Raw genomic sequence first — 16,917 nt, forward strand, 5'->3', positions numbered from 1 at the left:
ACCTTAATACCCATATTAGGCTACATTTGCAACTGTCACTTTTTTATTGTTGTGTGTTATATTGTGGTTAAAACATCTGATGGTTAGGCTATAGCCTAAACGACATCAAAGCTATCTATATGACCAGGATAGAGTCTCACAGTCTGTTTCAATAAGACAAGTGACCTTCTCAATGCTATCCTCTCCATTGGCAGCCTTGTAAGTATTTATTTCTATAGCGCAGTTTTCATGTACAAAAGTGCTCCACACAGAAACAGACGGAGCCACCGTAGCCTACCAGTTAGGCAACATATCGACAACTAAAGTCCATAGGCAATGGTGACTCGAACGGCATTTAGGCTAAAAAACAGTCCTAACTTAGGCTAATACCATAGGCATAGAGACTAATGGTATTAGACATAGTTCATGGGCAATGGGGAGTGAATGATACTCCTGGCGTGAAACACACGGTGCTGTTGAATCTGCCAGGTCGTCAGTAGAGCACAAGAAGCACAGCTGTCCTCCGCTCCGCGGCCTCTCATGCAGACACCTGAAAGCCAGGCCGCAGACCAGCAGCCCAGCGGACGGACCTCCGACGGCGACACCGTGCAACACAAGGCACCGACAGCATAGCCGCCTGGACAGCTCCGGAAGGGGGTCTGAAGTTGCAAGCGGCGATCTCCCTGCACAGACAATCAACTCGACCAGCCTTTCAGCCATTGATCCTTAAAATTATGTGTGTAATCATCTCACAACCTTAGTCTCAACAAAGGTTTTATTATTGTCTTGTAGGCCTCGTTATCTTCATGAGGGCAGGATCCCAGATGGTGAGCACTCATAATTATTTAGGGTGTAGTTAGGCTACTTTGTTTGATAGAACATTATAGCAAAGTAGGCTATACCTTCTGTCCCTTCTTGCTGCAGGGTCTTCTGGATGTTGACCATGGACACGTGCTGCCATTCAGGGTAGGCCTATTGTTTTTATGTCATCCGCATGAGTCGATCCAAATTGGTGATTTTAGCTCTCCACTGCTTTCGGCTTTTCCAGTTAAAAGACGTTTTAAAGATAATTTTCACTGCCATATTATGTATATATGTACGTTTACGGTATTGCAGGCTCAGGAAGTCCAGAACACGCGCCAGACAGTGGGGTTTGAGCACTCTGAGTGGTTCTCCAGTGGTCCGAGGGTAAACAAGCAAACAATGAAAACATTTTGCCATTGTATAGACTAGGTTTTACCATCTGTGTGCCTTTTTCAGTGTACCTCTCCACTTCTGTCCATCAGTTCACCAGTGTGCTTATTTTATGTAGTGGGTGCAGGTGAAACTCTCCTGCATGGAGAGGCTGGACGACTCTACGAAGAAGCAGTGGTGGCACCTGACCAACACCTTATATGTGGAGACCCCAGAGGTATTCTAATTAGTAAAGACCTGTTGGTTTGTTTGATTGTCAAATATCTTTAAGGTTAACACATTTTCACGTCACACTAATTTCTAGGGAAGCCGTGTGCAGTAAGCTTCCGTGAAGCTTGTCACCTACATCCAGGTATAGATACATACTTTAGCTGGAGAGGTGTTTCTATAGTCATGGATCTTTACCCCCTTTAACACATAATGTATGAGAGAACATGCAGATCATTATTCAGTTGGTATACAGGCCGTGTTGTTTTGTTATTCTAGCGGTACTGTGGTGGGATCATCCATGTGACATCCCGCATTGAGACGGAGGCCAGCTTTAATCTGGAGATGGATGGAGTCCAGGTATTTTTCTTACTGTCACCCATCAATTGTTTACTAAATCTTTTTTATTATCATTATCACATGGTGAATGGCCTTCTACAGATGGTTGAGATTTCTAAGACCTTCCAGGAAATGACCATCTCTGCAGATGGAAGGGTGTCGACCACGGAACGGACTCAATCCTTCGTGGTCCCTGCTCCTACCTTCCCTGTTCCTCCTGGCTCTAGTCCTGACACTCCTGGACCTGATGCTGCCTCTGGTTGTGATGCTCCTGGCTCTGACACTGCTGCCTCAGGTTGTGATGCTCCTGGCTCTGACACTGCTGCCGGTCGTGGCGCTGCCTCTGATCCAAATGCTTCCTCTGGTCCTGATGCTTCCTCTGGTCCTGACGCTGCTACTATTTCTGATGCTGCCCGTGGTCCTGGCACTCCTAGTTCTGGCTCTGTCCGTGGTCATGGTTGTGGCGTTGTCCATGGTCATGGTGCTGCTGCTGATCTTGGTGCTGTCGGTGCTCCTGACCTCGCAGGTCCTGGCACTGTCCATGGTACTGACGCCGCTTGTCCTAATGCCGCAGGTCCTGACGCCACTGGTGGTGCTGCTGACTCCTCTGCTGGCTCTCTGAGCTCTGCTCAGGTAATATGAAGCACTCACGCCAGTGCTACTCCACAACTTCAACCTGCAGAGTTTTCTGGTGATAACCTGTTCCTGCTAGTGATTCCATCCTGTCATTCTAATGTGTTTTGGCTGTTTGCTCTGGTAGGGGTCAGGAGACAGCAACCTGCTGCTTGAGGCCTTGCAGGTTCCCTCCCTCTAGTAAGTATATAGTGCTTGTGAATTGGAAAAACACAACAAAGCCCACAAATCATGTGGTATGATTTAGCAGAATGGGATCATTTAAAGAGTTTCATTGAAAAAATATGAACTTGGATAACTGTTTGCTTTTTGAGCTAGCAGTCTTTCCCATTAATGAATCTGAACCACAAAGTGAAATATGACATTAGCCTCAGTGTGACAGTGTTTTTTTTTTTTTACTTTTTTTTACAGCCAGCTCTTCCTGTCCACGGGTCTGGAGGACTTCTCTCTGAGGCTTAATGGCCTGAGACAAGCGTTTGCTGTGAGTATTAATCCCTGAGATTGAAACTTTGATCGGGTCTTGGTCATTGGATCAGGTTTTAGTCTCCAGTTTCTTGCACATGAGGTCTTCTTGCTCACCATTAAAATGTGATGCAGAGATTGAAATGTCCTTTAATAATACTTTTTACTGCTTTGATCAGGTCTTGCTCACAGAGGAGCAGTACTCCAACTTCATCACCATGGCAGGGAAGATGATCTTGCGCACCGTGGCTGCTCTCAACGGACAGGTAGCATTCTTCGGGTGCATTTAGTCTCACAGGACCAGATGTGACTTTGACACGCAAGAATAAATCAGTCAGTTGGGTGACTGAGTGCACATCTGAAATGTATGCCAGGCAAGACAGTGGGTTCACTGAACAGATGTTCTCTCCCCTCCCCCCTTTACCACTTTCCTCCAGGATGCTGGTGCATTTCAGCAGGCCTTTGACCAGCTGGTGGCCTTTGCCCAGACTCCTGGTCGTGCTCAGACCATCGAGACTGAGCTGCTGGAGGTTCAGGTATGTCAGCTTGCTGTTCTCATCGGCTCGCCTAAGCTAATGTCCTTTGGTATATATTGATTGATTTCTTTTGGTTTTAGATCCACAGTGTCAAACTGCTGGACGTCATCTTTGAGATGGTGTTTTTCGGGCAGCTTGAGGGGGCTCGTGCCAGGCTGGCCCCTGTGAGTTTTGTGCAACCTCAGTATCAGTTGCCCATATATTCATTTAGCAGTTCTGCCTAATTCACACCACTCTCTGTCCTCCCTTCTGTAGCGGGTTCAGGGTGGGTTCCTGGATCGTCTGGTGACAGTGATCCATGCCTTCCTGCCCTCCGAGGCGTGGCCACCTCAGGCAGTACAATGCTGGGAGCTGCTGCAGGTAAATTTCCTCTTCACCAACCGCGTCCTGGATGTAGTTCATGTATCAGTAGCCTTTTGGACTGAATGAGCTCTCTTTGTGTCTCCGGTCTGACCACAGGCTGATGTGCTGGGTTTCGGTGTGCCGGTTAGTGCCATCCAGTAGGACCATTTACACACGAGGACCATTTACACACGGGAACACAGCTGCCAACCTTTGTGGACCAGATGGATAGGAAAAAGAGTTTTTTGTTTGGTTTTAAACCAGTAAAAAAAATATTTTAGCTCAACAACCTGTGAAGTTTCCATCTATTCTTTGACACACTTTAGATAGCAACATAGTAATGAAACAGTTTACAATGTATACCTGTAACTGTGAGGATTATTTATTTTACTATGCAATTACAAATAGTGCAGGATTAATTATTTACTAATATTAATATTTTTATGAATATGAATGCACTTGGTGTTATTTGGCACTCTCATTGTAACAATGTACAGTATTTTGTAATAAATGTGCTTCTGGGTGGTTACCATCTTGTGAATTCTTAGGTGGGCTAGATAGATAGATAGATAGATAGATTACTTTATTCATCACCAAAGGGAAATTATGGTGTTACAGCAGCAATTAATAATATAAACATATATCACACATACATACATACATACAAGTTTAAAAAAATACAATTGGATAGTCTCTGTTAAAGAGGTTGTAAACTGCATTGTCTCGGCATAAGATTTTTCTCACGGCACAAAGGGGAGTTGTAAATAGTTATGGCAGTGGGCAGGAATGATTTTCTATAACGGTCCTTGTTACAGCGAAGTTGGAGCAACCTCCAGCTGAAAACAGTCTGTTGTCTGACTAGTTTGTTCAGTGGATGTGAGGTGTTGTCCATAATGCTAAAGCTGCAGTTGGCAAAAATGTTTTGATCATATTCACTGAAACTGACACTATGCTCCAACAGAACAACATAAATCAGCCGGTTTTAGAAAAAAAAAACCTGCACTTCTACCTCCACCTAGAGCCTGTTATTTGTTTTGCAAAAATCCACAGCTCCCGGTTCTTCTGGTCCAATCAGAGCAGGGCTGTGTGAGATCTGATTGTCAATCGCTGTCTGGTGTGCACTGACGAGCATGAACCTCGATGAGAGGGTGCCCGGTGGTAGTGGGGGAGGGGCATGATTGTTGTAAACATTCAACATTTTCAAAACATTTTCAAAGTCCCCTCAATCTGTCAGACTTGCCAACTGCAGCTTTAAGGAGCTTTTGCAACATCCTTCTCTCAACAACTAACTCTAGGGGTTCAAGTGTACTTCCAATTACAGAGCCAGCTCTTTTAATCAACTTGTGGAGATTTTTGATGTCATTTGCCCTGACACTGGTGCCCCAGCAGATGGCTGCAAAGAAAATGGTACTAGAAACAGCAGACTGGTAAAACATGTTCAACATCCTGCTGCACACATTTAAAGACCTACTGTAAGCTTCCTCAAGTACAGTCTGCTCTGTCCCTTCCTGTAAACAACCTCAGTGTTGCACTTCCAGTCCATTTTGTTATCCAGATGTACACCCAGATATTTGTAGTTTTCCACTACCTCCACCTCAGACAGTGTTTAACTTTGTCCTAGCCCTCCTAAAGTCCACTACCATCTCTTTGGTATTGGCCACATTTAAGAGTAGGTGGTTGTTTCCACACCATGCCACAAAGCTGTTCACCAGTTCGCTATATCATCAGACTATTTCTGCAGATGGATGTAAGGTTCAGAAGAACATACACATTTCACATATGCAAACATTCTCATATATTTCAAATTGAGTGACCACTGGGCCAGATCCTGGTATAAGAACAAGTTTATCAAGTCAGCACCTGGGAATATAAAGAATACTGCACATATCTTTGACCTGTTGAGGGCACACATCTTATCAGAATTGCGAGTTGGTGTGAGGTTTTTGCTTACAATTGCATAGAATAATTGCTCTCAATAATCACTGTAAATACCATATATATGGGGAATAATAGTTGACAACTGCTCCTGTGTGTTTTATATGTTGAGAAATTATATTAATTTTAGAATTTAGGGAGCTCTGACCTGTAATTAAAACGGGGGAACAGTTGAAATAGAAACAGTGTTGCCTTTGAGAGGCTGTGTTTTTGTCTGTTTTTGACAAGGTCTTCTGCTCATTTGATTAAAGTTCCAATGAAGCAATGGAAGAGCTAAGCTCTGAACAGCAAAGTTGTCAAACTTTGTATTTATTTTTGCCTGCCTCAGTTACGTCAATTCAAAACTCCATTAACAATAGATATGGTCTTATAGTACTTACATTCCAGGGAAACATTACCATGACAATTTCATAATTTCTCAGAAAGGGCTATGAGCCCCTACCTCACTGGGGATGCAAGCGTAAGAGGCCTTTAATATCAATGTCACAAAGTGCCACCAGTGGCAGTAATGTGGCCGACTACGCCAGCCCAGAAAGGGTAGTGTTTACACCAAATCTCCTACAATCTTACTACAAGCAAGCCAGTTTCATTCAAGCGTGTGGCATGGTGTTGGTAAAGAAATATGGCATACCAAAGTGACACGAGATCCAGTTATGAAGGAGTACAATCAAGATGCAGTTTAATTTGGCTGTTACAGGAGAGAAGCACACACGAAGCACAATGCACTCTAGAATATGCGTCTCTGACTTGACACAGAATTATCCAGGGTTTAAGTACACAACAGCAAATGATAGATAATCATACAGTAACAGTGGCAGAGTCAGGAGACATCCAGTCTACCCTAATCAATCATGCCAATGACGCAAAACAAACAACAAGAAGGGATATCAACCCTGACGCCTTACATTATTCATGGTTGGGACAGATATCATGCAGGGTCATGAAGTAGGAGCATACTTTTAGTGTCAAAGTGACATAGTAATGAGAAATGCAGAACATTAAACTACATATTGGAATGCTGGACATAATGTTCTATTCCACTTTCTCTCACTGGGTCATGTAACACACATCAAAAAAGTTATATAAAGATTCCATTTCATTTCGACAATATTAAGGTACAAAAAGCGGCCGTGCATGCAATGCACTAACCTCTAATAAATATGTTAATAAATAACAAGAATCAATGTGCAATCATTATCAGCAGAAAATAGCTGATGGAGGATCAGTCATTCAATATCTGGCAACCACAGAGGTTAGAGAAACACAGTTTATTCTGCAGCCATGTGGGGCTACAACCATAAAGTTTTGTGTGGATTGATGGTTTCAGTAATAATATTTCCAACTAAAAAAAACTTTGAGGGGAATTAAAAAACACTAGCCTATTTGACAAAAGTAGCTTACACTTTGTGGAAAGATCACAAACTATGTCTATATGCCTGACAGATGTACCACACATCACTGCCTTATCTTTATCAAGGTGCTTGCTGGAGAAACTAGTCTCACCCTCTTCAAAATAGTTTACTTCATCAACTAGGCTTCAATTGTGAAGTTAAATCCCCAAACTGCATGGCGTGCCAATGTTTGTGCCTTTTCTGCATTCTGCTTCATTGTTTGAGATTTCCTCAATTATATTGTTGTTAAAACTTTGGAAAGCACTGCTGATTAGGGTACACTATGTCATTTGGGACATTTTACAGTGTGAATTGTGTGAATTTGGAATAATTTGCATTGAATTAAGCAGTGGCATTGTAGCAGATGAATACAGTATGGGCAAAGCACCATTTAGTGGTTATGCTGCATGCAACTAGGACAAACCTCCAGAAGAACATGAATCTTACTTTAGTTTACACACAAGAGGCACTCCCATTTCTGGCTCAGACATTAATGTCACTATCATGGGTACATTTTTTCTTTGAGTACCATTCTGACTACCTCCCCAAAGTTCAGTTTGTTGATATTTCATTTTTTTCCATGTTTTTACTTACAGAACAAATTTGATGATCAGGCAAAATTAAGCTAATTTAATTCATGAGTAATTTTCCACTTTTAAATAAACATATTCCATATTGTCCAATGACTTTTGTTATCATATATTAGTTTTCTACCATGCTGAAACTGATGAGCTTTTCTGGTCTTAAACCATCTTCCTAATTTGGCTCTCAAGCCACCAAATCACTTTAGCCAAGTGTACTCAAGGGCATAGCTGTCGGTGGGTGACTGAAGACGGCAGGTTTAGTCATTTTCTGATGTGAGATGCGAGTCCCCTCCACAAGACCTGGTCAATTTTGGTGCACAGCAGGATGAATAGTCTCAGAGGACTCAGATTTGTTTCCCCTGTGGAGAGGAGGACAAAATGTGGCAATGGTATTGTGTGTGTATTTTTGCCGTAATTCTCAGATTTTCCTTTTTTCCACAACATAAATACACACAACATTATACAGTACCCTCCTGAATTATTGCCACCCTGGGTAAAGTTGACTAAAAACAGGTATAAAAATAACAATCTTTTGCCAATTTATTGTAATCTCACAATGAAAAAAATAGGAAAAATCCAACCTTGAAGGGAAGCAAATTTATTTTGAGAAAAAGCAAAATCATACTTTAAGATACATATTTTTAACAAAAACACATTGTCCACAATTATTGGCACCCCTAGAACACACATCCAAAAATACATGTACAAAATTTAACAGGCACATTTTCCTATCTAATTTCAACTTCTTCAAAGACAATTTCAACTTCTTCAGAGTTAATCAGAGAATCTCTGTGAACTTTCAGAAGTAGTTCATGACTTTCTTTTTCACTAAAGAAATTAAAGTGACACAGAGGCCAAATCCCTGAGTCATTGTTCAACATTGGAAAGACAAAAGAATGCACTAAATTTAAATAAAAAGAAAGTGTTGACAGAAAATGCCTATATTTACTGTTAAAACAATATTTAAAAGGTTCTAATCAACTGGAAATGTGGCAAACATGCTTGGACAAAGACCAATGGTTATCTTGTCCCCATACGCACAATACGGAGGATGGTAAGATGGTAAAAATCCATAAGAACCACTGTTGGGGTCACCAAGTCCCACCAAAAATCTTCAAAAGTGACCTTACTGCTAATAGATTATTTAGAGGGCATGCCAGGTAAAAGCTTTTCCAATCATTTAATTACAAATGTAAACGGCAGGAGTTACTGAATGGTACAGTGACTTTGTCTGTTTTTATTCCCAAAGGCTTGGGAACCTTATTATGGTATAAACTTCAAGAAAAACCTGAACATTTTCAAAGAAAATCTGTCAATTTCTGCCAAGACACTAAAATGGGTCATGAATGGATCATTCATCAGGTCAATGAACCAAAACATCCAGATCAAAACAAAAATGGTTTACTGAACACAAAATCAAGCTTCGGACATTGCCATCTCAGTCCCCTGATCGAAGCTCCATAGAAAAACTGTGGGGTGAGTCAAAGAGGAGAATGCACATGTGTGGACTAGGAATTTGGACGATCTGGGGAGATTTTGTAAAGATGAATGGTCTTTAAATCCCTTGCTTTGTATTCTCCAACTTGGGGTGTAATAGGAGAATATTGCAAGCTGTTTTATTAGCAAAGGGAGGCTTAAGAAGGTATTACAAGCAGGGGTGCCAATAATTGTGAGCGGTGTGTTTTTGTTACAAATACTATATTTATTTCTTTACAGTATGAGATTTTCCTTTTTCTCAAACTAAATTAGTTTGATTGTGAGATTACAATAAATTACCAACAAACTATTTTCTATACCTGTTTTTAGTCAACATTAGCAGAGGTGCCAATAATTCTGGAGGGTAGTGGATAGTCAAGACTATATTATACAGTGCCCTTCACATTTATTGCCACCCCTTGTAAAGTTGAGTAAAGAATTATTATAAAAAATGTATCTTAATTTCACAATGAAAACATTCCTGTATGCTAACAACTCTTAGCCCTTTCCTTTGACATGCCATGGAGACTACAGAAGAAGAAAGGGATTTTAGTCTGTTTCTCATTTCAGAATCTCTCCAGATTGTCCCTGTTCATAGGGCATCTTGTGCATTCCCCTCTTTAGCTTACCCCATTGGTTTTCCATGCAGTTAAGAGGACCGAGATAACTCATGTGTTGAGTAAGCTGTTTTTGTGTTGGTCTGGACATAGTGTATGTTTTGGTTCATTGACCTGCTGAATTATCCAATCATGACACAATTTTAGTGTCTTGCCAGAGTTTTGATTTAAAATGGCCTGGTATTTGATGGAATTAATTATATGCACCCTGATTAGGTTCCCAGGGCATTTGGAATTAAAATAGCCCCACAGAACTTCACAGACCTTTCCTGTACTATCAGTAGGCATTAGCTCTTTATAGTTATCCATGTGTGCCAAACCCACCATAAATGTCTGTTGACAAAAGGTAAATTGTCCTTCCATCTGACAATGGAACATGACTCCAGGCAAATCCCAATTCTTTGCAACTCCAGTAAATCTCTATAACTCTCAACAGTCGTCCTTATTACATTACATTACATTACATTTGGCTGACGCTTTTTAACCAAAGCGACTAACAACATGGTAAACAGTAAGTTTTAGAACAATTCTCACAATTTTAGGACAGTTTAAAAAAACATTAGAGTACAGTAGAATAAGTGCGTCGGTGAGTGCTGTTTTTAACAGTTACTTGTCAGTTTAAAACGGCTGGTGAGTGCTAGGATCAGTAAGACTTGTTGTAAGTGTTGCTATGAGAGTAGATGTTCTCTAAAGAGCTGGGTCTTCAGGAGTTTTTTGAAAGTGGAAAAGGATGTCCCTGCCCTTGTAGGAACTGGCAGTGTGTTCCACCAACGAGGAACAACAGATGAGAAAAGTTTGGATTGGCTTGAGCGTACCGGTGGTAGAGCTAGACGTCGTTCACCTTATGGAATGTTTTGCTCCTCCTCACTCTGTGTGGGGCAAGATACATGTGAGCTCTTATCCATGTGAGTTTGTAACATTTTCAGTTTATTGGAATTTCTTAATTGTTGTTTTAAAAATGAAAATATAACATTTTCAGACAAATATGTTTTTATGGTCATTTCCTGTCTTAGAGGCCAACACACGTCCTCAAATGAATTTAAATATGTGGGTATTCTGTTATCTTTTTGATGTAGACGACTATCTGTGTCACATTATATTTATACATTAGTGAACCATGAAGTCATTGAAAGTCCATAGACACTCTGATCAACTTATAGTTTTTCTCAGTCGCTTTTGTGCATTTCTCAAATCATAATGCACATTTGCTCAACATTTAGTGCATTTCTCAAACTGCACCGCATAGTGGATAACCTGCAAAAGCGTGTATCTTGCTCAAAATGTTTAGTTGATGCCTTAAAAAAAATATTTATGCCAATGAAACGATCAGTGCAATCAGAATTACAAGTCATGATACCACTGTTTATGTTACAGTAAGATAGTCAAACTGTTTTGTCTTGTTGTCAATATGACAGTTTTAGTAAGTATTGCTAATGAACAATGCGCAAGGCAGCACTATTTTCTATTCCAAAACTACAAAGTTACACTTTATTGTTTGTGGAGGGGGTTGATTGCAAAAGGATAGTTTTAAAGTTTTTAGTGTTGACAGACATTGTGACTGTATAAAAAACAAATTTTCATTGTGCAAATGAAAAATTACCAATATACCGTAAATCACCCCTTGGTCAGAGCTGTGCACCACTGTATCTTTCCATACATCCTGACGTTCCTGTCTGTCAGGTCACATATATGTATATGTTCAACAGACTATGACAACTAGTTATAACAGCTAGATCAACACATTTGTGAGGACTGGGAGTAGGACTATTTAACAGGGAACCAGTACAGTGCATTTAGACCAACATGACATTAGCCATTGAAAATTTAAAAAACAGACATTTGTAGACATTTGTACAAAATCAGTTGCATGGATGTACGAAAGCATTGCTGTTTGTTCAAGATGGGGAGAAACTGCTTCAATTATGTGCACAAGTGATAAGATGATATGGAGTTTGAATTACCATTCTGATCTGAGAAATACCCCCAAAGCAACTGAGTAAAGAAGTTGAACATAAATTGAAAAAAAAAAAAAAAATCAGTTACATTTTCATCGAAGGGTGCAAAGAATTGTGGCACATTTTGGTTAAAAATATGTATTTATAATCCATTGTTTTTTCAGAATGAGACTTTTCCTCATTATTTTTAACGTGAAACCAAGATAAATTCCCAAAAGATGATTTTCTTTTCCTCTTTTTGCGCAACTTTACTACCCTGGAAATCCAAAGTTCTCGTGGAAGCACAATTTGAATTTGCTCAGTGAGTCACTCTGGCAATGAATAATGATGCTTATTACTTACTGCATGTCCCCTGTATTGTGGGGCACCAATCACATCGGTGTATCTGATAGCCTATAGTCGGGCCAGAGGCGAGCTAAACAGATGACAGTCGTAGTGTTATCCAATTGCGTCGAAGTTCGGAATCAATCAGTAAACATTGGTCGTATAGTGTTATCCAATTGAGTGCAGTGAGATTTTCAAATGCATGCTTGGTGCAGCCCTTTTTTGTAAAACAAATTAAATAAAATTAAGGCTTTTCCTTTCCTCCCCCTGTTCCTTTTTAGAACACTTTACTGCCTGTAGCTATGTAAATTGGAAACGGGCCTAACAGACACGATTTATAAAACAATTTCAGTTAGCCTGACAGCCGCTTAGTCTGTTAATTAATCTAGATATTCTGCCATACAAGTCCTGAGAGCCTGTGTTGAACAGCATGCTGGGGAGAGCTACAGAGTACGTCCTCAGAGATCACAGGGTTAAGATTGATTTGGACACAGGGGTTGCGTTTGGATTTTCTGTCTCATTATTTTTTTCTATCCAGTTTTCATTGACCTCGATAGAAAATGTCACAAGGTCAAGGAAAGATTTTGAAAGGAATTCATAAGGACTATAACCTCTCCTTTCGAAAAGGATGGTTCAGTGTATCCTATGCATGAAACCATGAAAGGAAGCATCAAATAATTTGTAGGCCTCCAAAGCATATAGAGAATCCAAACCACTCTTTCCTAAGATTCCTAAGATTATCCGACCACAAAGAGTATGGCTAATGGGCAAAATTCAAGACTCACTGTTCTGAGCTCATGCTAGTGTAAGTATGGAGGTGTTACAGTACAGTATATAGAACTGGAAAGAAATGGGTAATTTCAATGGCAAGATACTTCAGCCAAAAAGGTTTGAAATTCACCGCAACCATGTAATTAAAGTTAAAGAGTTTCACAGGGCTCATTTCTGGCACCATCTTGAGTTTGCCTATAGACAGTGATGGGCACAAATACATCAAAATGTATTTCCAAATAAAATACCAAATACCCACCTTAAAAATTTATCAAAATAAGCTACAAAATACAGCAGCCAAAAGAATTATCAAAATAAAATACTGTATTTTTGTATTTTCAAAATACTACAAAATACTTCTTTCTAAAAGCCTTTTTTGTCTATCTGTAAGCAAGAGACTCCTTCCATAATCAGTCAACAGATGAGATATGCTGACCCCTCATGTGAGACATCCCAATATAAACCTCTGCCAGTGTTGGAGCCATAGAGCAACCGGGGGGGGGGGGGGGGGGGGGGTCAACTGTCACACCACAACTGTCACACTTCCCAGCCAGGCCATGATAGGCTTTTTGTCCAAAAATGTCTCCCTCTGGATAAAGCAGGTTATAAGACCTGTGCCGTGTTGCGCTCACTAAAGGGAGATTCCATCTCCCCTATTAAAGTAGCCTTGAGAAATGTTCGGTAACTCAAGGAACACTTCCTTAAGTATACTGACAGTATTTACTAATAGATTGCCCACTATAAATCTGTGACAATAACTTAAAGACAAACAATCCAAATGGATGACTTATTTAGGTAGCATTTTAACCTTTTAAGATATTTAACACAATCACTACCACACTTATGGTGAGTTTCATTACAGTTGAATAATTTTGTATAGGCCTACACCTGAAACTGGTGTGTGCACAACCTCTATCAATGTAAATACCAAAAAAAAATCAGGTTGTAATAGCAAATAGCAAACTCAAGTGTTGTGATCTAAGCTTGTGAACTCAAGTCCTTGTGCTGTCCTTGTGTGAGCAAAGGAGTGTGTGTAACCTAAGCTAGTCGTGTCTCCTCAGCTGATGCCTTTAAGCACAACTAACTTCTCAAACAGTGTTGCATTCAGACAACGCCTATGGGGCCTGTTAATCAGTCCAGCAAAGGAAAATAAACGCTCTCCTGGAGCAGAGGGCCTTGACCATGTGAGGGTGCCACAGACAGACAGAGACTGATATTTCGTGCTTTATAGATAGATAGATGTCATCACAGTGTTTCACAGATATACAAAATACACAACATTGAAGTATTTTGATACAACATTTTCATCATCTCAATAAAATGCAAATTACAAAATAGTATTTTGTATTTGAAATACGTATTTTAAATACATGTATTAGAAATACTGCCCATCCCTGCCTATAGACCTCTGAAGTTCACCTACAAAAGGCTGACATCTTTGCCCATATATCTGGTATCTTGCCATTTTTCCTATGGTAAGATAACATGGGGATTTGAATAATCACACCTTTTACACTCCCGTGGGGACGAAGAAGTCTGAAATGTAGAGGTTTTGCCCAACACACATTTGTCATCTGTCTTCGAGTGGGTTCTGTGATATTCAGTACGTTAAGATGGCGAACTTTGGTTTTTGTTGCTCCAGAGCTAATTTGCAATAGATAGCCACATTATAGATGGAGACAAAAAAGTACAGAATACAACAGTATGTCATCAGTGCAGATTGGTGGTTGAGCTGACAATTTCCTGCTGGGAGGATCAGCCAATCCACACAGATTACATCATTTGTGGCCATCGGAGATGTAGTAGGCCTACTTAATTGGCTTGTTTGTGAAAATAGGGCCATAAGTAAGCATAAGATGGTGGAAGTCATCCAGGATGTTAAAGGCGCTCTAAGCGATGCTGGGGAACGTCACTTCTGTTGACTTTCAAACAAAACAGAGAGCTACTGTAGCTCACTACTTCCTCCCCCTCTCTCCCGTGGTGCTCCTGTGCAATTGAAACTCTCCTAAATGCGCATCTCGTCTGTGATTTGCTGGAACAGTTTGTTATGTTTTTATGGGCTAGGTTTGCCCAGGTTGTTTAAGGACACAGACAGCTAACGGTTGGTTAGGTGATGTTTGCAGTAAGTGACATAAAATGTTTTAGCCTAAAAAACACATGGCATCGCTTAGAGCACCTTTAAGTTTACCCTCCACCCTCTGCATGGGAGAGACTGCTTTTACTCTGTGGGTGTGCTGATTAGCTTTCTACCTGCACCTTCCCCACTTTAAGTTAATAGTTGGCATCAGGACAGACAGTCAATGACCTATAAGTGGGTTGGGGAGATGCCATGTTGGCATGGGTCTGACTCTTTGTATGGTGTGATCCCTGGGTACATGTTGGCTGCCACCCTATTCCACCTGTTCACTCACCTGAGGCAAATGTCTCGCTTGTTCTCTTGTTAATCTCACCTGCCAGAGCTGTAGTGGCGCTTTCGCGTTTGTATTGGATTTACTTGCCTGTGCATTGGATCATTGTGTGTCAAGGACTGCTGGCAGGTATGCCATTACCACCCCCACCCCCACACACAAACGCACACACACACCTTGTGCATTTTATCGCTTTTAGCAATTCCACACAGTAGCTGCTCCCAGGTCACCCTGTTGGCCAAAGTGTGGTAGATTCCCATAACAACTTTATTCTTTCATTAAAGTGAGTGGAATGTTGTTGTGCTCTTTACTTTCAAAGGAGTTTCTGTGCTGTTTCATTGTGTCTGCTGTTCTGTTCCCTTGTGCCTGGGAGCACTGGTGGCTGCCTGGCTTGAGGCTATGTTGGCTGCTCTAGAGTGTCATCGGTTGGATGCTGGGTGCGTGGTTTCTACAGTGTTCTGTGTATTACTGTAGCCGCACCATGAATAAACAGTGTTGTATGTGTAACAGGGTGATCCATAGGAAAGGCCAAAGGGCCAATCATGGGCGTAGATTTAGGGTGGGACGCTAAGGACTAGTCCTAATCAATATTTTAAGATGACAAAATTGTCCCCACCAATATTTTAGCGAACTTATTTGTGCTGCTGATCATTCCGACAGCCAGCACAACAGTAGGCTACAAGAAACGTCGTCATATGATTTGCTGAAAAACAGAGGGGGAGGGGGAGGGGTTATCTGACATGCATGCTACAGTAGGCCTACATGCACGGAGAGTGTCAGGCTACTGTACTTGTTTGCACCGGCAGTCAAGCGAGCGGGTGTGTCAACTACAACGGTAAGTTAGGGCTGTCTGCCAATACATAGCCTATCCCAAAAAAGTCCAGAGTAAAACATTGTGATATTCCCTTTGCCCTTCAGCATGTACATGTTTGCCCCTTTTTGTGGTTTGTAGATCAGCTTTGCCACCCCAAAATACAAAGCTTTTTCATTGCAGTCTAGGCAAAATAATTAGCCATACAAACTGGCAACTGGTGACCAGGCTTAGGCTTTCATATTTTATTGTGTAAAATAGCATTAGCTGTTAGGATATTACCCAGGATATTGTCACAGCTAAGCTAGCTTCTGTAATCTTTCAACCAAAATTAGGAGTCATGTTGAATAAGGGTGTGTCGCACGGACAGTCACATAGGCTATAAGTCACCATCACTGACTGTTAGGCTAATTGGGCTACCAATCTTGCAGTCGCAATAAACAATGGATCCGAGACATTTTCCTGTTTCTATATTCTGTTTATGTAGGCTAATGTATTTGTGAATATAGCCTGCACAATGCAAAGAAATAAAAGATAAAACTGGTGCATTTCCATACTCCATAGAAATGAAGTGGAGTATGGAAATGTTCTATGATCTCATCCCAGAAAGATTTTCTTTGACTTGTTAGTTTTTTTTACATTTATTTTATCTAATGACATAGCAAACATGCTGAATTGAATCCACATATCCTTGCACTTGCGAAACTATTTTTCAGCATTCACGTTCCTCTTAAAGTGACAGGCACTCAATTAGATTTACACACCAAATGTGATGATATAGACAAGTGTAGCCTAATAATTTAAATATCAATATAATGTAATCAAATTACTAAATATGTTTAGCTATTAGTAATCATGTAGATCATAAAATACTATAAATAATTATCAATATAAATGTATAGTTTATATGAATTACAAAATATGAAAAAGAAACCTATGACAACCATCACTTT

At 40.5% G+C, this 16,917-nt stretch overlaps 1 protein-coding gene across 1 annotated transcript; it reads left to right on the plus strand.

Annotated features, from left to right (window-relative positions):
* Positions 1 to 671: 671 nt before the first annotated feature.
* Positions 672 to 4,012, plus strand: LOC121700472. Its single transcript, XM_042083437.1, has 13 exons — positions 672 to 806; positions 904 to 945; positions 1,096 to 1,167; positions 1,292 to 1,390; positions 1,660 to 1,740; positions 1,822 to 2,352; positions 2,480 to 2,532; positions 2,764 to 2,833; positions 2,994 to 3,080; positions 3,252 to 3,350; positions 3,431 to 3,514; positions 3,606 to 3,710; positions 3,810 to 4,012. The coding sequence occupies exons 1-13, from the start codon at positions 786 to 788 to the stop codon at positions 3,852 to 3,854; spliced, it is 1,389 nt and encodes a 462-aa protein (XP_041939371.1). The 5' UTR covers positions 672 to 785; the 3' UTR covers positions 3,855 to 4,012.
* The last annotated feature ends 12,905 nt before the right edge of the window (positions 4,013 to 16,917 follow it).

This window comes from Alosa sapidissima, chromosome 24, assembly GCF_018492685.1.
Source record: "Alosa sapidissima isolate fAloSap1 chromosome 24, fAloSap1.pri, whole genome shotgun sequence".
NCBI lineage: Eukaryota > Metazoa > Chordata > Actinopteri > Clupeiformes > Clupeidae > Alosa > Alosa sapidissima.